This window comes from Lynx canadensis, chromosome E2 (assembly GCF_007474595.2).
Source record: "Lynx canadensis isolate LIC74 chromosome E2, mLynCan4.pri.v2, whole genome shotgun sequence".
Classification (NCBI taxonomy): Eukaryota; Metazoa; Chordata; class Mammalia; order Carnivora; family Felidae; genus Lynx; species Lynx canadensis.
In genome coordinates this window covers 54,268,867-54,290,736 of record NC_044317.1, presented here as the reverse complement: position 1 = coordinate 54,290,736, position 21,870 = coordinate 54,268,867, and the positions used below count along the sequence as shown (strand labels likewise).

The 21,870-nt window shown below is 60.1% G+C and overlaps 1 protein-coding gene across 1 annotated transcript in view; it reads left to right on the top strand.

Annotated features, from left to right (window-relative positions):
* SHANK1 (SH3 and multiple ankyrin repeat domains 1) overlaps nucleotides 1–21,870 on the top strand; it is a 42,881-nt gene that overhangs the window by 2,899 nt on the left and 18,112 nt on the right. Inside the window, exons 6-18 of the mRNA XM_032591316.1 lie at nucleotides 1,661–1,828; nucleotides 2,257–2,373; nucleotides 6,291–6,368; nucleotides 6,597–6,663; nucleotides 6,900–7,230; nucleotides 8,133–8,326; nucleotides 11,568–11,681; nucleotides 11,861–11,936; nucleotides 12,374–12,403; nucleotides 20,135–20,217; nucleotides 20,428–20,552; nucleotides 21,117–21,252; nucleotides 21,529–21,609. Of these exons, the coding sequence (XP_032447207.1) occupies nucleotides 1,661–1,828; nucleotides 2,257–2,373; nucleotides 6,291–6,368; nucleotides 6,597–6,663; nucleotides 6,900–7,230; nucleotides 8,133–8,326; nucleotides 11,568–11,681; nucleotides 11,861–11,936; nucleotides 12,374–12,403; nucleotides 20,135–20,217; nucleotides 20,428–20,552; nucleotides 21,117–21,252; nucleotides 21,529–21,609 (1,600 nt within the window). The remainder of the gene's footprint in view (nucleotides 1–1,660; nucleotides 1,829–2,256; nucleotides 2,374–6,290; nucleotides 6,369–6,596; nucleotides 6,664–6,899; nucleotides 7,231–8,132; nucleotides 8,327–11,567; nucleotides 11,682–11,860; nucleotides 11,937–12,373; nucleotides 12,404–20,134; nucleotides 20,218–20,427; nucleotides 20,553–21,116; nucleotides 21,253–21,528; nucleotides 21,610–21,870) is intronic.

The following is a 21,870-nucleotide window of genomic DNA, read 5'->3' as shown; positions in this document are numbered from 1 at the left end:
TCCCCGTGGGGATGCCACTTCTGCTCTTTCCTCAGACTCCTCTCCCTTTTCCATTTGTTCTTTCTCGAACCTCAGGTCTTTAGGTTTGTTAAAAATAGTCTCTCTTCGTGTCTCAAATACAAAGCCCCTTTCCATAGACTGACAAACACACAGCTCCCCCCCCCACCCCCGCCCGTTGTCACTCCTCCAGTGGAACCCGAGACCCTCTGGTGACCCCCGGGGATGCCCACCCTACAGCTGATTGTCACACGGACCTTTCCCCTGGAAGGGCCCCGGTAGGTCATAATACCTACACTCTCCCGACACCCAGACCTCCTTGTACCCTCTGATCCAGCTCACCACCAGCCCTGCCTCAGTCTCCCCGAAGTGTAGACCCTCCCGTGTTCCTTCAAATACAGAGTGAGCTCCAGACACAGACCCCTCAACACACACCCTGCAAACACAGCCTCTCGCCCTGTTCGGTAACTAAAACGCACTTTCCCAGACGCACCGTATACCCGCAAGATACATACATGGAGGGGGCTTACGTGGTCTTATCTTAAACTCCTCTCCCTCTCTCCTCCCCCACCCCACCGCCACCCGACGGCACGTGATTCCCTCTTCATACACAGGTCAGGATAGACCGCCCCCCGCAAAGACACATCGCTGTTGAGAAACGCCCTAACTCACAGATGCTCCAGTTTAATGGACCCTCCCTTCCCTTTTCCAGCTCTTTCTTGAAGCCCCTAAATGCGGACACCAGCCACAAAGATCCGGCTTTATGCCCCTGGAATTGACAAACCCTCTCTATGTACCCCCAGTGCACTCCCTTCCCCCCAAGACAGCTCCTGCTCTCACCCCGCACCCCCGGCCTCCAGACCCGTGCTGTCCAACCCAGTAGCCACCAGCCACGCGGGGGCCGTTCGGATTTCAATTAACTACAATGAGCTAGGGCGAACGTGTCTGTTCCCCGGGCGCCGTAGCACGCTCGAGCGCTCCGGAGCCCACAAGGGGCCGTAGATCGCTTCCGTCACCGCAGAGGTTCTGGTGGACAGCAAGTCTGTGGGCTGTCTTCACAGGGCTGCTGCCAACACCTCCCTCTAAAGATGCTCAGCTCCACCGGCCGCTGTGCCCGGAGCTGTTACTCGAGTGAGACACCCCGCCCCCCCCCCGCCGCCGCTGCCGCCCCGGCATGGCTGGCGCGGCTCACCTTGGTCCCGGCTAACCCTTTTTCCCAGGTCTCCCTCTGCGTCCCACTCTCGGGCATCCTGATCCTAACAACACCTCCTGCTTAGCCAGGGGTCCTCCTGCGTCCAGATTCTGTTCTCCCAGGTGGCCCCCCAACCATCCGGCTGCTGTGATGCACTGAGGCACCAGACTCCTTCAGTGGCTCATCCAAAGCCAGCCTCGGCGGGGGGGGGGGGGGGAGGGGGGGAAGGTTGGGCAGGACGTCAGAGTGGGAAGGTCCTCTGGAGGCATCTTCCCAGCCCCTTCATTGTTCCCTTCGTGGGAGAGGCCCTGAGAGGGGAAGGGCCAGGCTCAAGGTCAGACAAGGGCATTCATGCAGACTCCCAAACCGCCTTGGCCAGTGTGGGTCACCCGCGACTCCCTGCCCGACCGGCCCTTCAGAACAAACCAGTACTGCCAGTGTGACCGTTTTCTGTCTGGTCTCTCTCTTCAGGCACTCCTGGACCTTGGGGGCTCCCCCAACTACAAGGACCGCCGAGGCCTGACCCCTCTGTTCCATACGGCTATGGTGGGGGGTGACCCCCGCTGCTGCGAGCTGCTCCTGTACAACAGGGCCCAGCTGGGCATAGCTGATGAGAACGGCTGGCAGGAGATTCACCAGGTGCTCCAGACTCGGCCAGGAGGGGTTCGCGGTGTGTGCATGGGGGGCACCTGGGCCCTGATCGGGTCTGGTGCAAAGGGGATCCAGATGCTGGGGGTCTAGATGCTGGGGTCCTCATAGAGTATGGGGGTGGGAGTAGCATGGGCCCCAAAGAGAAAAAGGTGAGGGAGTCAGCACCAGGGCCCTAAGAGGGCATGGGCTCAGGACTGGACATCTCGACCTCTGGCATGGGTGGGGGGTGGTCTCTTGAGCCTCTCAAGGAGCCTATCCAGACGCCCGGGTCTTGGAATGACTCGTGAAGCTGATGGCCCGGGTCCCTGGGCGGAAACAGAGGAGGAAAGGAGAGGGGTTTCCTGGACTCAGGATCTAGACAGAGGCCATGGTTGGGAGAGTCTGATCCGGCCTCCTGGGTTTCCTGTCCTCCCCAGGCCTGCCAGCGAGGCCACTCTCAGCACCTGGAACACCTGCTCTTCTATGGGGCTGAGCCGGGAGCCCAGAATGCCTCGGGGAACACGGCCTTGCACATCTGCGCCCTCTACAATAAGGTCTGCTCTGGCAGAGCCCGCCCAGGCCCTCCTCCTGACTCTAGCCTCCCTGCCCTCTGTCCCTTCGCTATCTCATCAATTCATCCATCCGTCCACCCATCCATTCATCCATTCATTCACTCGTCCATTCATTCATTCGCTCAGCAGATACTTGCTGAGCACCTTCCCCCTGTCAGGCCCAGAGCGGGATGCTGAGTGAGGCCCAAGCAGTGAGTGAGACAGACGTTCCTGCCACAATCCAGAGTGTTCAGAGGGAGGTCCCAGGGAATGCAGGTCCCCGGGGGAGGCCAGATCTGGGCTCGGCCTTGGGCCTGGGGTGGAGGTGGCTCTCTGGAAAATGTGCCACCTGTGCTAAGAGAAGCGGGAGTGAGCCAAGTAGGAAGGCGAGAAAGGGTGTTCTCGGCGGTGGGCACAGGTGGAGAGGAGAGAGCATCAGGAGGCACCTACTGTGTGCAGTGCGTGCGGGGGCCACCGCAGGGGACAGAGGAAGGGCCAGACCACAGCTCTGAGGGGGACGAGAGCATGTTGCGGGTTGTAGCAATTCGGGGCCGGGTGGACAGTCCCCACCTCAGGAGCCACGAGTGGAGGTGAGCAGTAAAGGGCCGGGAGGGGCCTCGTGTACCTGCCCCCTTGCGGCTGTGACCCCCGCCCTCGGTGATCCTGGGTCAGCCCCCTCAGTCTTTCCACCTGTTGTAGGGGCTTCCTGCCCTCGGAGGGTTGCCTCGGGGACTTGGGAAGACGGGGCTTGGCGCACAGGTGCTGGTCTGTCAAGCCCTTCTTCCCCTCCTCCAGGAAGCCTTCCAAGACAGCGCCAGCCCCTTCTGCCGCATCAGAACTTGCAGTGCCGGGGACGTGGCAGGTAGCCACGTGCCGCCTTGTGGCAGCAAGCAGTCTGCTCTGCCGGGAGAGAACTCAGTGTTTGTCAAACCCGACCAACGCGGTGCTGTCACTGCCCCTCCCTGGTGGTTCCGTCTCTCCTGCTCCCTGACACCGGCCTTGAGCCCAGATTCCCTGACGGCACGGCTTATGTGCGTGTCCCGTGGGCAGACCGGGGTCCCCCTGACAAGCGCCGTGCCCTCTCCAAGGCTCCGTCCTCTCCCCGAAATGGGGGTAATGGCGGCTGATTGAAGGCGATGAGACATCATGGACGTTAAGCGCTCGTCCCCAGAAGGCAACGTCATTGTCATTACCTCTCTCAGTCAGGATCCAGTCAGGAGACACAAACCGTACCATTCATTTGAACGGGGAAGATTCGGTGTAAAGAATTATAGGGCGGGAACAATTACCCTCAGGGGGTCGGATGAGCCAGTTAATTTTCCCTCCTTGAGGTTTCCCTCCCTGTGAAATGGGTCGGTAACACCTACCGTACAAAGGATCACGTGGGTGAATGTTGTGCTCGCTCTTGGCAAGATGCCTAACGAATCGGCGCTTGACCGAGTTCTTCGCCTGCTTTTCTCCCCTTGTCTTCCCTCTCAGACCTTAAGTTTCGCCAGGGCCAGAGCCGGGTCTGACAGATTTCCTCCCTCCCTCCTCCCCCGGCCTCCTGACATGCCCGTCCCCCCGTCCCCTGGTGGTGAAGGTCAGGTCCATGTTTAGGCTGGAAGCTCCTCAAGGGTGGGGGCTAAGTCTGATCAGTCACTGTGTCCCAAGGCCCCGGGACATAGTAGGGACTTTGTTGGATGAGTGAGTGAGTGAATGAATGAATTGCGAACCGGCCACCTCCAGCTGCCCCAAGACAGCACCCTGCCCCCCTCAGGATATTCAACAGGTGTTGGCTCTGAGATAGACTGAATGACTCAGTGAATGAACGAATGGCTTGAACAAAGGAATTTGGAATGACTCGGCTCCCTTCATCCTCATACGTCCCGTGCACGTCTCTTGAGTCCCTACTGTGCGTCCGGACGTGGGATGAATCAGACACGGCATGGCCCCCCGGGCCGGGGCGGATCGGGGGATTTCGCGTGTGGCAAAGAGGCAGATGTGTAAAGGAGGAAGGGCAATACTGTGAGTATTGCAGGGGACAGAGGGACTGTAAGATAAGCGCCAGGACACCAGTAAATCGAGGTCGTCGAGGAGCAGGGTGGATTGCTGGGTGGGCTGCTGGACGTGCTGTGGCCCCGTGCTAGGCAAGGGGGCAGTGGAGGCGGACAGACACGCGAAAACACATGTCAGTGGCGGAAATTAACAGTCTAGTTGGGACCGGCATGTCCACACTTGGACACACACACACACACACACACACACACACAGAAAACTACCTGAGCTAACTTTGCTGGTTGAGTTGCATCTGGGGGAGCTGGAGAGAGGAGTCGAGCTGGGGGCCAGGTTGGGTTCGGTCAGGCCGAGACAGAGGGTGAAGGACTTTAGCCATCGTTGACTGAACAGCTCCAGCGGGCCGGGCACTAATCCAGCTGGTGGGTGCCACGGACAAAATCACGCACCTATAGAACTTACCATATGGTGGGGGAGAGATGCTAAGGAGACAGGTAAAAGAGAAACGTAATTTCAAGGAGACCGTGTTAGGAAGAAAATGAGCTAATACTGGCGTATAGTGGGCATCGCATAAGTAAAAATGAATAAGTCAAAATAAAACAGGGAATGTGATCGGCAGCTATTTTTTGACGAGGGAGCCGGAGAAGCCCTCTCCGAAGAGGTGGCATTTGAGCAAAAACCTGAATGAAGCGAGAAAGTGAGCCATGTGGAAATCTAAGGGCAGAGAATGCCAAGCAGTGAGAGCGGCAGGTGCCAAGGCCCTGGGGCAGGAGCATGCCTGTCAGAGGAAGAGGGAGGCCAGTGTGACTGCAGTATAGGGAGCGAAGAAAGGTGGCAGAAGACGAAGTTGGTGAGGCTGGGGGTGCCAGGACAGGCAGATCGGGTGGAGGGGGAGCCTCGAGGCCATGGCCAGGGCACCGGGTCTGATCCGAAGCGTGACAGGGTGTGATATGGTCGCATCAGTAGGGAATTGGTCTGTATGTGGATGGCATTCGTACCCCCCACTGCCCAGCCCCGGCCCCCGTTGTCCCCTTTCTTCTGAGTCCAGCAGAGTGTGTGAGAAGAGCAGAGACTCCAGAGCCAAACCTTCGTTCAGATCCAACCACTGATGGGCAACCGCTGTGTGACCTTGCGCTGCTTTTGATGCCTTAGTTTCCTCGTCTGTAAAATGGGGAAGTGCTGAGCACCTGGCGCGCAGCACAGTAAGCCCTCCGTGAGGTTTAGACTGGTGGCTCTCAACTGGAACAGCCCGGTCCCCCAGGGGTCACTTAGCAGTGTGTGCAGCCTTCCTTGGTTTTCACAGCCGGAGAGGAGAGTGCTACTGGCATCTAGCGACAGAGCCCAGAGATGCCGCTAGACGTCCTACGATGCACAGGACAGCCGCCACTACGAAGATTCTTTTTTTGGCCCTAAATGTCAGTAGCGCCGAGGTCCAGAAACCCGGCTTTAGATTAGCGCCACCCGGGAGAAAACAACACGGGTCGTGTGTGTGTGTGTGTGTGTGTGTGTGTGTGATTTTAAGTATCCCAGGAGTTGTATTAAAAAAAGAAAGGAAGGCAACAGGTAACGTGGATTTTTGTAGGCTATTTTACTCGGCCCATGGTGTCCAAAATATTACCGTGTCAATTTGGAATCAATAGAAGAAGTATTAGAGACATTTGGATTTTTTTTTTTTTCCCGTGCTATGTTCTTGCAGTGTGGGTTGTATTTTACAGACACAGCTCATCTCAGTTTGGACGGGACACATTTAAAGGGCTCTTGAGCCACCGGTAGTAAGTGACTGCTGTCCCGGGCAAGGCAGGTTTCGATCAGGCTGTTCCTGAAGTTCTTAGCACAGTGCCTGCGTCTGCTCCTGGTGACTTTAATGGTTTTCTTTCTTTTTTCCCCCCCTCCACCCCGTGCCACCGGCCGGCCGTCGCCCACAGGAGACCTGTGCTAGGATCCTCCTCTATCGAGGAGCTAACAAGGATGTGAAGAATAACAATGGACAGACCCCCTTCCAGGTCTGGAGCTGTCAGGGCTGGTGGGGGGCACAGAGGAGACAGGGGGTGAGGAAGGCAGGCAGGTAGGAGTGCTGGCTGAGAGGCTGGCGGTCTGGGAGAGGAGGGAGGGCACAGTTGCGGGGGTCCAGGTTTGAGAGGGGCAGGGGCGGGGGGGCTGTGTGTGTGCAGCTGGCCGGGGACCTCACAGTGCTTCCCGCCCTCTGCCTGGGCCACCCCACCTCCCTCCAGGTGGCTGTGATCGCTGGGAATTTTGAACTGGGGGAGCTGATCCGAAACCATCGAGAACAGGATGTGGGTGAGCGAGAGGGAGGTGGGGCTGAGGGGAGAACCTAGCGTACTTGGGGGTGCATGGGGGGACTGGGGGGTCAGCAGACTGTGAGCGTCTGAGTAGTAGTGGGGGAGGCGATTCCAGACCTCCAGTCTTACATCTTTCTCCCTTCGTGCCTCTCCCCCATCATCCCTTGCCTGCACACCCCCTCCGCCTGCCTGTCTCCCCTGCGCCTTCTGCCCCCTGCCACTGTGCCCTCTCAGTGCCCTTCCAGGAGTCCCCCAAGTACGCAGCCCGGCGACGGGGACCCCCAGGCGCAGGGCTGACGGTGCCCCCGGCACTGCTTCGGGCCAACAGTGATACCAGCATGGCCCTGCCTGACTGGATGGTGTTTGCCGCCCCGGGGACCTCGTCCTCTGGGGCGCCCGGCCCTACCTCAGGGCCCCAGGGCCAGTCGCAGCCCTCGGCCCCCAGCACCAAGCTCAGCAGTGGGACCCTCCGAAGTGCCAGCAGCCCCCGGGGCGCCCGGGCCCGCTCCCCATCCCGCGGGAGGCACCCTGAAGAGGCCAAGAGGCAGCCCCGTGGACGGCCCAGGTAGGGGAAGGCTCAGCCCTGGTCCCACTGACCCCAACCCAACCGGATCCCATCCTCGGAGCCACACTCCCCCCACCCAGGCTGCCCCCCCCCCCAACCACCCAAGTCCCCGGTCCCGCCCTCAGGCCTCCAAGTCCCTCTCCGGACCCCTGAGGAAGGGAGGGGGAGGAAGCCACAATCTTGCACCTGTCCCCAGATGGAACAGTTTAGCCAAGCACCTGCTCAATGCCAGGGGCTGGGGGAAGGGAACCCAATAGAATGTTGGTTCCAGCCCCTGAAGACAGACAGACAGACAGACAGGGCAAGGTGAGAAGAAGCCACACAGGGTGGGGGTGGGCAAGGGGCTTGGGGGAAGGTGTCTGAGCTTGGAGATGGGCCAGAAGAGGGCGGGGGGGGCAGAGGAGCCACTCGGGGTAGAGGGGAGGATGGCAGGGGACTTTCCGGGGTAAAGAGGCCAGGCTGGCTGGAGGAGGGTGACAAGGGGGATGTGGCCGGCCAGTGTGTCCCAAGGACACAGGAGAGCGAAAAATCATGGCGGGCTGCGCGCGGCGGGCAGAGAGTTGGACCCGCACCAGGAGGAAGCTGGGAGTCGCTGAAGGCTCGTGAGCGAGCTGAGGGATGACACATTCAGAGCCCCGCTTCAGGAAGCTGAATCAGGCACGGCGTGCAGGACCGTGGGAGGGGCAGAGCCGGAAGCCAGGAGGAGGCAGAGGAGGGGCCCAGGGGGCAGCAGTGGGCAGGCAGAGGGAGCCCCCAAATGCCCTCTTCCCCCAAGGATGCCAGAGCTGGGAAACCCACGCCCCCACTCTACGCTCCATCCTCCACCCCCATGGACCCCTGTTCTCCCAGAGGCTCCCCCTCCCTCCACTCTCCCCTGCCTCTCACACCCTCTGTGTATGCAGCTCCAGCGGGACGCCCAGGGAAGGGCCGGCAGGGGGCACAGGGGGCTCAGGGGGCCCTGGGGGCTCCCTGGGCAGCCGCGGGAGGCGCAGGAAGCTCTACTCGGCGGTACCCGGACGCTCCTTCATGGCCGTGAAGTCATACCAGGCCCAAGCGGAGGGGGAGATCTCCCTGAGCAAGGGCGAGAAGATCAAAGGTAACAGGGCAGGGCCGGGCCAGGCTGGGGGGCGGGGGGCGGCAGGTGAGCTAACCCCTCAAGGACGGGAAGGCCGAGCACGAACAGTTCTCCAGGGCCTAGAATTTCCAACGCTCTGGAGACCTCAGAGAGCCCCTAGACACCCCTTACACTCTGGAGGAGCACGATGGGTAGCTGCGGCGATCCTGTCCCTCGGGAGGAGGTGTCGAGGCAAAAGAGAGGAAACTAGCATTTGGGGGACACTGACGCCACGCCAGGCCCTGTGGGAGTGCTCCCCTCGCAGGAGCGGCCTTTTGGAAGCGTGTCAGGTGCCCATCTTCTAGTTGAAGGGACAGAGCCTCACACAGGGGCAGCGACTTGCCCCGGGGTCTGAGCCCACGGTCTTCCCTGCCGCCCGGTGTGAAGCGTGGAGGCCAAGCCACCTTGGCCGCACCTCCTGCCCCCATCAGGTGCTCTCATCCGAGAACCAGGGTGGGACCCGCTTCAAGGGGCTCTAATGAGACAGGTGTTCGAAGCCCGGCCCGTGCGGGGGGGCCGGTGCTCCCTGAGCGGCGGCTGCTGTGACTGGGGTTTGCCTCTCTTTGGTTTTCCTGTCTTCTTCTGGAAAATGGTGCCAGCAGCCCTCACATGCAGACTTCGCAGGGCTGTTGACGTGTGTTCTTGGATAGAATGAAGCTTGGAAACAGGAAGCAAGCAGACGCGGCGGTTAATGCAAGGCGGGGGAGCGATTCTTTGCCGACTCCAGGCTACAGAGGAACTGAGTAGTGTAGCGGGTGGAGAGCCAAGCTGCCTGAGTTCAAATCTTGGCTCCACCGCCACTTTCCAGCTGGGCGCCCTCAGACAAGTGCCTGCTCTGGGCCTCAGTTTCTTCATCCGTGCAAGGGGACCCTGGGGAGGATTTTAAAAAGTCAGTTCCCTTAAGGCACCCAGGACACTGATTCGCACATAGTCGGCACCAGTTGTCATTATGCTAAGTGGGTCCCCACTGCAGAAGCTTAGAGAGGAGAGAGACAGACAGACAGACAGACAGACCCCGGCTGCCCATGAAAGCTGGGGCGGGACGGGTCCTCCCATGGGAGACAGGGTTTGAGTGGGGACTCGAAAGGTGTGCAGGGATCGGAGCATCAGGTCGATTGTGTATCAGTATCTGTTTTGCAGCATCTCTTGCCTTGCCTGAAGGCAAGGTCACATGTTACTGAGCTTTGGGTTGCCAGGGCCCAGTTGGATGACCCGGCACACAGGAGGCCTCAGTGCACATGCGCTGAGTGAGTGAATGCGTGCATGAATGGATGGCCAGATGCAGGGGCTAACTGTGGGGGCAGTGCCTCCAGAAGCAGGTGCCTGGAAGTGTGTGTGTGCGTGCGTGTGTGTGCGCGCGCGCGCGCATACTCATGCGCAGAGGGTCAGGTCTGTGCTCTGAGACAGAGTTTGAAAGAAGAAAGGGAAGCTAAGGTCAGAGGGGAGACACCTTCCATGCCTTCTCTGCGCTGTATCTTCCGCGTTTCTTTCTGAAATTCGAGCCCAGTACTTCTGTTTTTGTATCCTTCCACTTCCTGAAGACACTGAATTGCTTCACAGCGGGCCAAACCCACAGTGCCCCTGAGCTCCTCCACAGCCCCATGAGGTAGCAGGCTCCCTTGGCCCTCAGTGCCTTAGCCCGGCCTGCAAGCCCCTCCCCCGCCCCCATCCGGTCTCTTTCCTCCACCCACAGGGCACCAGAGACTTCATTGTTCTCTCCATTCCTCGAATGCCCAAGCCCCTTTCCGCACCAGGCTCTTTGCACACACCCGTTCCTTCTGCCGGGAAAACCTCTCCTTCCTCTCTTTGCTTCTTCTCCTAGGATCCTTCCGGTCTCAGTCTGCATCTCATGTCCCCTGGGACATCATCCTGGCACCTCTTTGCCCTTTGCACCTCGACTTTATATACCCCCATGTGGCCTTTCTTCGGAAACCCTGTCCTTTTCCCCTAAAGTGCTGACCTTAATTTTCAATCACGCAGTCACTTACGGAGCTACGCCTCTAACAGCTGCCAGCAGGGAAGTTCCATGAAGCCAAGAATCACATTTGTTGTGTCCATGAGCCCTCTACCCGGCGTCTAGCCTGGGGCCTGACTCACGACCAGCACTAAATAAAATATTTGTTCAGTGACTGAACAATTGATTCCACGACCACCCAGCCGGTCACTGGAGAGCTAGCCAAGAACCCAGACCCCTCGTCACCCCACCTCCCGCTCTCTTCCATGACCTTGAGTGTCTCCTCGATTTGGTTTCCCCAGATCCCCCCCCCCCCCGAGGGTGGCAGCGTTTAAGCCGGGGGAAATCATCAGATGGCCCCAGCCCAAATCCTAGCGTGGCTTACGCCATCTCTGGGCAGGGGGCTCTTCTGCGTTCGTGTCTGTAAAATGGGAAGTCAGTTGTTGCCTCTCCAGGTAGGTGCAAGGAGTGAGTGAGGGAAGTGTGTGAAGGGACGGAGTGGAGACAGAGTAAATGACCTGGGCCCCCTGAGCCTCAGATTCCCCATCGGTAAAATGGGGATAGTAAAAGTGTCCCTTCTTAGGGCTCTGGCCACGAGTGAGAATTCGATAACCATTGGCTGTCCCTGATGCCCAGCTTTGCATGTCAGCACCCGGCACGGCCACGCCAGACGCCGAGCAGGTAGTCAGGACACGTGTTCTATGGCTAAGAGATGAGGCCGGCAGGAAAGGGCTGTCAGGTACAGGTGGCAGAGACAAAGAGGGGATTCCGATCTCTCCTCCCTTCCGGAGCCAGGGGAAGGAAAGAGAGGCAGAGGGAAGGGTCTGGGAGCAAATGACAGAGGTTTGAGTGGCAAGGAGACTGTGGCCGGTGGCAGAGGGCACTGATAAGAAATGTCAAAGGGTTTAGGGCGTCTAGGAGGGTTTAGGAAAATTACAGAACAATCAAGCTGTCCCTGGCTACCAGGGGAGATGAGGGCTCTTTGTGAATGTGTCCATAACCCGTGAGGACCGTGTCACCAGACCCAGCCCTTTTTCCAGTGCATCCTCATGTCCCCATCGGATTCAGAAGCTAGAAAGCAGGAGCGATATGGTTTGGTTCCCCCCGCCAACTCCCTCATCCCTTCCTTGGACATTTTCTAAGGATGCTCTCGGGCCAGGCCCTGTGCTAGGTGCCGGGCACTGTGGAAAGGCTGCGCATCGAGTACGTTGGGGGTGGGGGGCAACATGGAAACGTGGAAATGTTTCTGTGTCCCTGCTCCCCATCCAGTGCTTAGCATCGGGGAAGGAGGCTTCTGGGAAGGCCAGGTCAAAGGTCGCGTTGGCTGGTTCCCCTCTGACTGCCTAGAAGAGGTGGCAAACCGCTCCCAGGAGGGAAAGCAAGGTAATGAGGACTTGCCAGTTGTCCCCAATGCATCCTCGGGTTCTCATGTCCCTTCCTTTCCCCCTCCCGATGGGGGTGGGGCACTGGGAGGTAGATGGGACAGCTTGGGCCAGGACCCCCGGGGGTGGGCTCATGGTTTCCAGAGCGAGGGTCCAAGGTCGTCCCTTGTCCCCCTGCAGAAAGCCGCAGTGACAAGGCAAAGAGACTCTTCCGGCATTATACCGTGGGCTCCTACGACAGCTTTGATGCCCCAAGGTAAATGTCCTACACCCTCGGGTGCCCCTCACCCCAAGCTCCCTTCATATTCCACCTTTAAATATTTCCACCACCTCTAAGCCTCCTTCCTGCTCCCTCTAAAGTTTGATCCAGAGGTGGGAGAAGGCAGAGGTAGCTTCAGACCACAAGCCCAGTCCCAAACCATCCTGGGCAGCCACTGAGACTGCCCAGTTTTGGGGTAGCCTGAGACCAGTGGGGTGGACAGCTGAGGATGGGGAAGCTCGTGTGTGTGGCTGGCTGGAGGCCTTTGTCTCCTTCATGTGCCCCATCTTTATGTGCAGCACAGGTGTGTACATCCCATGCCTTGCACCGGCGTGGGGAGGGGGGCGGGCAGAGCTGGGCCAGGAGGGGTGGGGGTGGAGAGACGGGCACACTGACACCTTTCCCCTCCCTGGCTGCTGGCTGACTTGCTTCAGAAGCTTGATGGATGGGATTGGCCCAGGGAGGTGAGAGGGGAGGGGAAGGGGGGGCACGGGGTCAGGAATGGGAAGAAAGGGGTGCCTGGGGATGTATGGACTTGTGTGTGCACGACCAGAGCTGGTTTCCCTGTGCGTGAACATCTTACACAGGCGAGCGTCCTTGTACGGATTCTCCGAGTGTGTTCTTGCCCATGTGTCTCTGTAGGTGCGCATGACACGTGTCTGTGTGCATGGGTGGCTCGAGAGGCCCCTAGACGTATAGCCCTGTGTATATACATGCCCATGACGGTGAGAGGATCTGTCCCAGTCTGTGTAGATGGGTGCTTTGTGGCTTTCATTTACGGGCACACGATTGAGGCTAATCGTGCGGCTGCCTCTGCACATCTGTGTTTCCCTGAATCTGTGTGTCTGAGAACGAGGGCAAGTGTTTCCGGGGATGTCGGTGTGTCTGCTTACCTTGTATGGACAGGTGGGTTTCTGCACACGTCTCTGTCTCCTTCTCTGCATGTCACTGTGCGTGCGTGTCAGCCCATAAAATCGTGTGCATGCATTTGCATCTGTCCGATTGATCTGGAATTGAGGACCTGGGGCATTGGGGGAGGGGAGGGCAGAAGAGGGGAGGATTCCAGGCCTTGGGCTTCCAGAAGGGCAAGACTGTGGGGGAGGGATGGTCATAATTGGGTGTCTGAAAGATGACACCCTCCCCCGCCACTCCCCCCATCCAGGGAAGGGTCTCCTTGTTTGTAGCATCCTTCCATTAAATGTGTCCAAACCTATGTGTCTGTGTTCTGGCCAGTGGGGATGGGCAGGGGGGGAAGGGGGGGGACAAGATGGGGAGAGAGGGTGGGGCTGGGGTGCCACCCTGCGCCCGGAGTGTCTGAGGCGCTTGACCATTGTGTGTGTTCACCTGGCACGTCTCTGGCTCTGGGCACCGGGTGAGTATCAAGGTCCCCCCATCCCAAATCTCCCTATCAGCCTCTGCCTCCTGTCTCTGACAGTGTCTCTCTGGGTCTCTCCTTGGCCTTGGTCTGGGAGTCGCTTGCTCTACCAGCTGGATGGGGGGGGGGGTGGCCCCTCTTACCCTCAGCTTCTTCCTTCTCCTTTCCCTAGCTCTGTCCTGTCAACTTCATTCCCTCCCCTTCTCCTCTCCTCCTTGTGCCCACCGGCATGTGCTGCTCTGTGTGGTGTGTCTGAGGCTCTTCCCCTTCGGCCTCCCCGCTGCTGTCCCTGACCCTGTCTGAGGTGGCCCTGCCTGTGTTGTGTGCCCTGCATCCCTGCTGGAACTGTAAGGTCCTGGCCTGTGCCACCCTCTCTCCTCTCCTTGGGAGTCTGCGGTCTCTCCTCTCTTGAGTGAGCTCTGGTGTGTGTATGTCCCTCTCCTGAGCTTCTTTGGGGGAGGGGTGTCTCTCACTGCTCTGGGGCCCAGTCTCAATGTTTCTAGCCTTCCCTTCCTGGCCCTTCCACACTGTGTTGGGGTGCGTTATGCGTCGGTCTGCGATGGGGGGCGGGGGGGGGCTGTGCGTCCCCTCCTGGGGCCTCTCTCACCGTGGTATCCCTGCCTGGGAAGTGGGGCTCTGTTGGCGCGTCCCCGCACGCGGTTCCGAGGCATCTTGTATGGTGGTGTGCGTCTCTCTCCGCTCTCCCTCGCTCTGCACCTGCGCGGGAGGGCCCTGGAGGGGGGAGGGGGTTAAGGGGGGGGGCCCAGACCGGAAGTGCCTCCCCCTTCTCCTCCCCCCCCCGCGCCTCGCCCCTCCCCCTTCTCCCGCCAAGGGGGCCCCCGCGTTCCCCTCCCGGCCCCCTCCCCCCCCTGCCCGGCCCCCTCCGCCGCCCGGCGCAGGACGCCAAGGGGTTAAAGCCTCGCGCCCGGCGCCCGCCTCCGGAGCTGTCCGCGGTGCTGAAGCCGGCGCCGTCCGCGGTCTTCGCGCTCCCGCCGCGGCCCGACCCCGCGCCCCGCGCCCCCGCGCCCCCCGGCATGTGAGCCCCCGGCCCTGCCCTCCCTCCCGCGGGAGGGTGCGCGCCCCCTCCCCCTCCCCCCTCCCGGCGCGGGTCAGCATGAGGCGGGGCCTGGGGGCCCGGACACGGGGGTTCGGCCGAGCGGGGACGGGGACGCGGCGGCGGCGGCGGCGGCGGGGGCGGCCGGCACCGGGACCGGGGCCGGGGCCGGGGCCGCGGCGGCGATGGCTTTGTCTGCGGTCGGCGGCGGCGGGGGTCTCGGGGGCGGCCCCGGTGGGGGCTCCCTGCCGCAGCCGCCCCCCGCGCTCTCCTCCAGCTGGCCGGCCCTGGGGCCCCGGCGGCGCAGCGTCTGGTACATCTACAGGTAACGGAGCGCGCCGCCCCTTTTCTCCTCGGCAGGCTGGGAGGCCCCGGCCCGGCCCGCTGTGACGACCCTCCCCCCCGCCGCTAATCCCCCAGCCTTGGGACTCCTCCCCGCCCCCCCCCAAGCTGCCCCTCTTCCAGCCCCTCTCCCCTCACCTTCTCTCAGTGATAAACCGTTTTGGACCCCTCTTCTCAATCCTTCTCCCATCCCCGTCCCTGGGCCTCTCTCCCCGAGCCCCCCCACCGCACACACGCATACATTCCTCAGCCCCCTTCCAGGCCCTTCCAGGCCCCCTTGTCTCTTCCTCCACAGCCTTGCCCCCAGTCAGACCCTCCAAACGGACCCCACTCGGGGATTTCGAACCCACTACCTCTTCCTGCCCCCCTCACCGCCCCCATTCTGTGGAGTGCTCCCCCTCAGGCACCTACATTCCAGGCCCCTATTCCTCTGATCCCCATCTCCCCACACCCCTTTGCAGAGTTGGCAAGTCCCCCCATTCATACCCCTCTCTCCCATTCACAGCCATCCCCCCCATCACACACACATCCCACCCCCGGCCTCCCCTCCCCTCCCCTCCTCTTTTTCCGCTGCGTGTCACTGTGCGACTGTGCATGTGTCAGTGTGGCTGTGTCGATGTGCGTGCGTGTGTGACTGCCTGCAGCCGTGTGCGCACGCGTGTGTGTATGTGTGTGTGTGAGAGAGAAAGAGAGAGTGAGAGAGAGAGATGGAGAGATGGTGGGCTCCCAGCCCCCCACCACAGCTGTGTCCATCTGTGTGTCCCTGTTTGACGGTGTCTGTCTCTGTGTGCAATTTGGAGCAATAGAGAGGCTGTCTGGGGACTGTGTGTGTGTGTGTGTGTGTGTGTGTGTGTGATGGAGTGGGCCTGTCCCAGGGACTGCGGCTGTGTTTCCCAATACCTCCCCTCTCATGCCAGGCCTGTCCCCTCCCCCACAGGCCCCCCTTTTCTACACTCTCCATGTGTCTCTGTCCCCATGTGCCCCTCTCCCTGCCTCCAGGGGGTCTGTGCCTGTGTGGGGCAGGTGTGCTGAGCCCCGGCCGGGCTTCTGCACCGGGGAGCTGCATCTGCTTGTGTGTGCTACTTCTCAGCACGGGAAGGGGCTGCTTCCCCGCGTGGGGGGCCTCTGTGCAGGCCATGGAGAGACGCTTGGAGCCGGGGACATGGGGAGGGGCCCAGTACCCGGGGGGGGTGCCTTGTACGGCAGCAAGCTCTGGGCTGTGGGTTCCTGGGTGTGTGAGAGGCACCTCTGGGGTGGGGGTGGGGGTGGGGGGAGTGGATGCTGCTGCGGTCTCTGTGTGTGGGATCCGGAGAACAAGAGCTGGCCGCTGGGCTCCAGAGGCCACTCTGGGGTGGCCGAGGGATGGCCTGGGGGGGAGCATTGTGCGTGCTCCTGCAGGGCAGGTAGTCAGTCAGCAGTAGGAGCGCGGATGGAGCGTCGCGTGGGTAGCGAGTACTGGGGCAGGGGTGGGGGCAGGGGGTCTCCGTCGGAGGGTGGCCGAGGAGAAAGGAACAGGGGAGAGTGGGGGACCCTGAAGTTGGGGGGAACAGGGGTGCTGGAGCAGAGAGGGTGCGTGGGGTGTGTGGGGAAATGGGGTGAAGAGGGAAAGGCAGGATCTGTGAGGAGGGTTTGGGGGTGGGGATCCAAGGCGGCACAGGGAGAGCACGGAGAGGATGCAGGGAATATAAATGAAATGCAGCTGCAAGTACCAGGAGGCGGAAGGGTGTGTGAGGAAGTGAGTTGAGGGTGCAGAAGTGGGAAGAGGCTTCCACGGATGAGAATGCGGGGGACTCGGGAGTATGGGAGGGACCTGGGGTGCTGTAGGGGACACGGTGGGGTTGCCTACTGAGGCGTGAGAAGACCTGGGAAGGGCGAGGCCAAGGGAGGGGGAGGGAGGTCCCGGAGGTCTGCGGAGGACCCTTTGGGGAAGGGGCTGGCGGGTGTGCGGAGGCCAAGTCGGAGGTGGAGGGGTGGCCCCGTGGCGTGTGATGAGGGCTGACAGAAGCGAGAGCTAATGGGGGGGGCTGGGACAACGTGGAGCTTTCAGATGGCGTGGAGGAGCAGGGGGCGAGGTGCAGAGGGGTGAAGGGGCACCACAGGAGCCGAGGATGGGGGACATTGAGCTGAGGGAAACTGTCGGGGCAACAGGACAGTTGGAAGGCTGGAGGAGGACGCGGTGGCATGGGGGAAACATCACGGTGGCCGGAGACTGGGTGAGAAAGTCACGGGAGTGGGGACAGAAAGGAGCACATACCGGATGGGGACGCTTGAGAGGGAGGGACAGAGGTGGCGTTGTGGCGATCTGAGGGGGTTTGGACATCGCTGGGGTGTATGGGTTGCCTGTGAGGAATTCAAGTCTTGGCTCTGACCCTTTTCCAGCTGGTGTGGTCTCGAGCATGTACTTCCCCGTGCCTCAGTTTCCTCGTTGATAAAATGGGAACAGTAACAGCCACCCCCTCCCGGGGGTGTTGTGAGGCAATGTGAATAAATAAATGTAAAATGCACCCAACGGCATCTGGCATTCAGCAATGGGTCACTGAATGTCACTCATTGCCGTGCTACTGGCATAGCCTGGGATACATTTCAGGCACTGAATGGGGGCGGGGGGTGGGGAAGCTCATGGCCAATTTGGGGCTGATGTATGTGTGTGGAGGTATTTGAGTGCAGTCGAGTGGGGGATGTTATACCTGCATTTACCCAGGTGTTTCCTTCTGTGTTTTTGAAGATTACTCACCGCGTGACCTTAGGCAAGTTACTTGACCTTTCTGTGCCGCTCTTGCCTTGCCCATAAAGTGGAAATAGCACTTATGCCTACCTCAGAGGCTGGCTGTGAGAGATACTTGAGTTATTTAGCCGTGAAGGCTTTCAGATACTGACTTGCACGTGGCCAGTGTTTCTTCCTGGGATATGATGGATATGGGAGTTTTATTGAATCACATTGGGGGCTGGGGGGGTTTGAGGAAGGCTTATGTCTGGAGTGGGAGGATAACGTGGGGGTAAAAGAGGGATGCCAGGGGCCGGGGAGAGGTGTGGGAGATGTAGGGGTTGGTAGCAGGAACGGAAGGAGAAACGGCTGCCGGCGAGGGATGAAGGATGGGCACTGGTGGCTGCTGGGGACCTGGAGATCCGGAGCGGATATGGACGTAGCAAGGGCAGAAGGGCTCCGTGGAATTTGTCGGGCAGGGACGGCGGTGGGCGTCCCGGAGTGCATGGGCCGGAGCAAGGGAGCCCTGACCTCTGAACCAATTTCTGTGGGCCTTGGCCTCGACCCCTTCCTTCTGCCTCCCCTCTCTTCCCCTCTCCTCCCTCACTCCTCCGAAACCCCGTCCCTCCGCTCTTCCCACACCCCTTCCACCCTGCTACAAGGGCGACCTATCCCTGGCTTGAAGAGAAGATCAAGAAGACCTGATAGGTAGGGTGTGGCGCGTTTAATGGACCGTGGTGAACTTGGAGCGAGAGCGGTTGCTAGGCGTGTCTGCGTGTGCACACGCATGTGCAGAACGCTGTCTCTGTGGTCCAGATGTATGGATGTGACAGCGACGGTGGAGGTCGTGGGGTCATGAGAGCGCACAGGGCTGCCGGTGTGGCGGGGGATGGTGCCGAAATACAGTAGGAGCACAGTGGGTATTATTGGCGTGTGCTGGGATGTGTTCAGGGGGCGGGTTATGGGAATATACTGAGATCCAAGTGAGGGGGAGTTATTATTGGAGCATACTGGGATGTGTGGGGGTGTTACCGAAACCTACTGGAGTATTCGTGGAGGGCTGTTTTGCCGAATCCGTGAGAGTCGCTGATTAAAGTGCGCGGGGAGCACGCTTATTGCTGGAGTGTGTTAGGGCTGATGGATTTTATTGGGATATACTGAGGGGTCTGCGTCTGTGCTGGACGGGTCTCAGACGTGACCACAGGCCGCCCGGGGTGCAGCGGGGCGTGCGTTCTGGCGGACTGAGGGTGTTCCTGGGGCTGCCGAGGGGAGTGGGGCTGGATCAGGGTGCTTGGGTATTTCCGCTGTATACTGGGGTTCCTGGAACGGAATGGATATGTCATCTTGAGGCGCGCAGTGGTGATGTCAAGGCTTTGGGGCTGTTATCTGAGCGAGCCCAGGCAGGGGTTGAGATTCGTGGAATATGTTTGGGTTTCATTGAACTCTCCTGGGTATGTGACCATTACCTAAATGTGCTGACAGGCTTTGGTGGCGGTAGGGGACTATCCGCGTATTCACGGGTCGTTTGCATTTGCACTTTACTGGAATCTATCCAGCGCGTGAAGGAGGTGCATTTGAGGTATACCAGGGAACAGAGAAGCCACTGCTGTGCGCTAGAACTTTCTCCAGTGATAGAAATGTTCTGTATCTGCACTGTCCCGCATGGTAACCACTGGCCACATGTGGCTACTGGGCACTTTGAAACGTGGCCAGTGAGACCGAGGAACTGAATTTCCCTATTTGATCTTTATCTATTTTTAAATTTGTTTAAGTGTTTTTTTTATTTATTTGGAGACAGGGAGGGCGCGAGCGGGGGGGTAGGGGCAGAGAGGGAGAGAGAACACCAGGCAGGCTCCACGGTCAGTGCAGAGCCTAACGTGGGGGCTCGATCTCACGGACCGTGAGATCGTGACCTGAGCCGAAATCAAGAGTCAGACGCTTAACCTCCTGAACCACCCAGGTCCCCTCTCAATTTAATTTTTAATGACTTTGCGTATAAATAGCCACATACGTGTTAGCGGCCACCATATTGCACCATGCTGAATAAGCGATGATACAACGTGCTTGGGTACCTGGGGAGGTGTTACTGTAGGATATATATAGTCAAGGAGTTGGGAGGGGTATCATGGAAGTACACGTGTCCTCTGGACCTAGTAACTCGACCAAAGGCATTGAAAGAATCCTACCCAGCATGATTACTATGTGCCCGGCACTGTTCTTCTTAACTATTTTGGTACTGAACTCCCACAGCGACCTCGTCTGGTAGGGCCTTTTATTGCCTCACATCGTAGACAAGGAAACTGAGGCCCAAAAGGTTAAAGTCTTGGGCTCAAGGTCACCGACAGGAAGTGGCTAGCAGGAGCTCAAAGTGGGCTGTCTGGTGATCTGGCGGCTTACCTCCCTGTCCCTCACGCTGTGCGGGCACACAGTGGGCTTGGTAGCTGCTTGCTGAATGGATGGGTGGATGGAGGCATGGATGGATGAATGAGGAAAGGCTGAGTGGGAGAGCAAGCAGCCCGGGCTCTGAGGGGGAGGCCTGTCAGGGCTGCTGCAAGCAAACACTAGCGGAGTGGGTGAGGAAGATCCTCGGAGGGCGGGGGGGTGGGGGATGAATGGTTCTGGAGCAGGGGCTCGGGTCACCGGGTTGCTGATGGAGCACAGACTCCGTGTCTCATAATCCCTTCTCCACCCCCACCCCCCCACCCCACCCCCCTTGCCAGCGATTACATCATTAAGGAGAAGACAGTCTTGCTGCAGAAGAAGGACAGTGAGGGGTTTGGGTTCGTGCTCCGGGGGGCCAAGGGTGAGTGCCGGCCGGGGAGGAGATGGGAGAAGGGCTCTCTGACCCAGGGGGATGGACAGGGGAAGGGACCCCAGCCCACCCACCACCCCACCCCAGGGTGCCGGTCCTTCAGCTACGATGAGGCCTCTGTGACTTGGGTCTGAGCCCCATCCCCTGCTCGGCCTCTCCACCCCCTCCCCTCCGACCCCGCCGGCTCCTCCCCATCTGCAGCGCAGACCCCCATCGAGGAGTTCACCCCCACCCCGGCCTTCCCGGCGCTGCAGTATCTGGAGTCCGTGGATGAGGGTGGCGTGGCATGGCGAGCTGGACTGCGGATGGGAGACTTCCTCATCGAGGTGAGTCCTGACCCCCGGCCCCAGGGGCCTTCCCGAGTGCCAGCCTCAGCACACCTTGCACAGATACTGCTTCCCCCTCCCCCCACGCCGGGAACCCTGGCGACGAATCCCCAGGCCCCTCCTGATTCACACCAGGATCTGGCTACCCAAATGTAGACTCTTTTTGCACCAGGCCTCCCAGCCCCCCCAGCCCGCACCCCAGCCAGCCTCCTCTTTCTCCAGGGGTTCCTTCCGAAGGCCTCTCTGAAGCATCTCAAAAGAAAACAGAGCTGTCCCCCGGTGCACGCGCGCACACACACACACACACACACACACACATTGCAAGGGGGGGACAAGGAGGGAGAGAGAGGTGAATCGGGTGAGCCCAGCCCCTTAACCCTGGGGCCAGGAAAATTAGGGCCTTGTAAGGGGAAGGGGTGGGGGGGGGAGGGTCAAGGGGAGGGAGGAATGACCAACAGTGCTGTAAAGCGGGCAAAGCAGGAGGTCACCCAGCTGGGGACTCTGAAGCTGAAAGCATCCCTCACCTCACCTACTCTGTGTGGTTTGGGGGCATCTGTGCCACAGGTGAACGGGCAGAATGTGGTGAAGGTCGGCCACCGACAGGTGGTGAACATGATCCGCCAAGGGGGCAACACGCTGATGGTCAAGGTGGTGATGGTCACCAGGCACCCGGACATGGATGAGGCTGTCCATAAGAAAGGTGCTTCTCCTCCTCATTTGCGTGGCCAGAGCTGGGCACCCCACTGCCGCCAGACTAAGGTCCTCAGAAGCCCTAATGGCTTAATGGTCCCCACCACTGGCCTTCCCTTCCCCAGGGCTGCTTGTTTGTGACCCTTCCGGGGAGAAACTGACACGGGGAGGGCTCAGCATGCTGGTGGCAGCTGTCTCTGGTATCCGGGAGCACTGGTGGTGGTGGTAGGGGTCACGGGCCTTCTGTCCGTGGTACTGATGCCTCGCCCCCGCCATCACCTTCCAGCACCCCAGCAGGCTAAGCGGCTCCCGCCCCCAGCCATCTCTCTTCGTTCCAAGTCCATGACCTCAGAGCTGGAGGAGATGGGTGAGCCTGTGGGGCTGCTGGGGTCCAGGCGCTGGGGAGGGAGAGGGGCAGAAGGGGGGCTGAACCAGACCTTGAGTTTGTTAGTGTTGTTAGTGACCAGGGGTCCTCGTCCTCAACCTGTCCCCCAGTCCATGGGTCAGACTCTCTGTGGCCTGCGTGTGTGTCGCTGGGAAGGGGCGTCTGAGAGTCGACTTTCCTCTGTCCTCTTATATCTGTTTCTCTGTCGAGTCTCTCTCTGGGTCTGCACGTCCCTCCCTACGG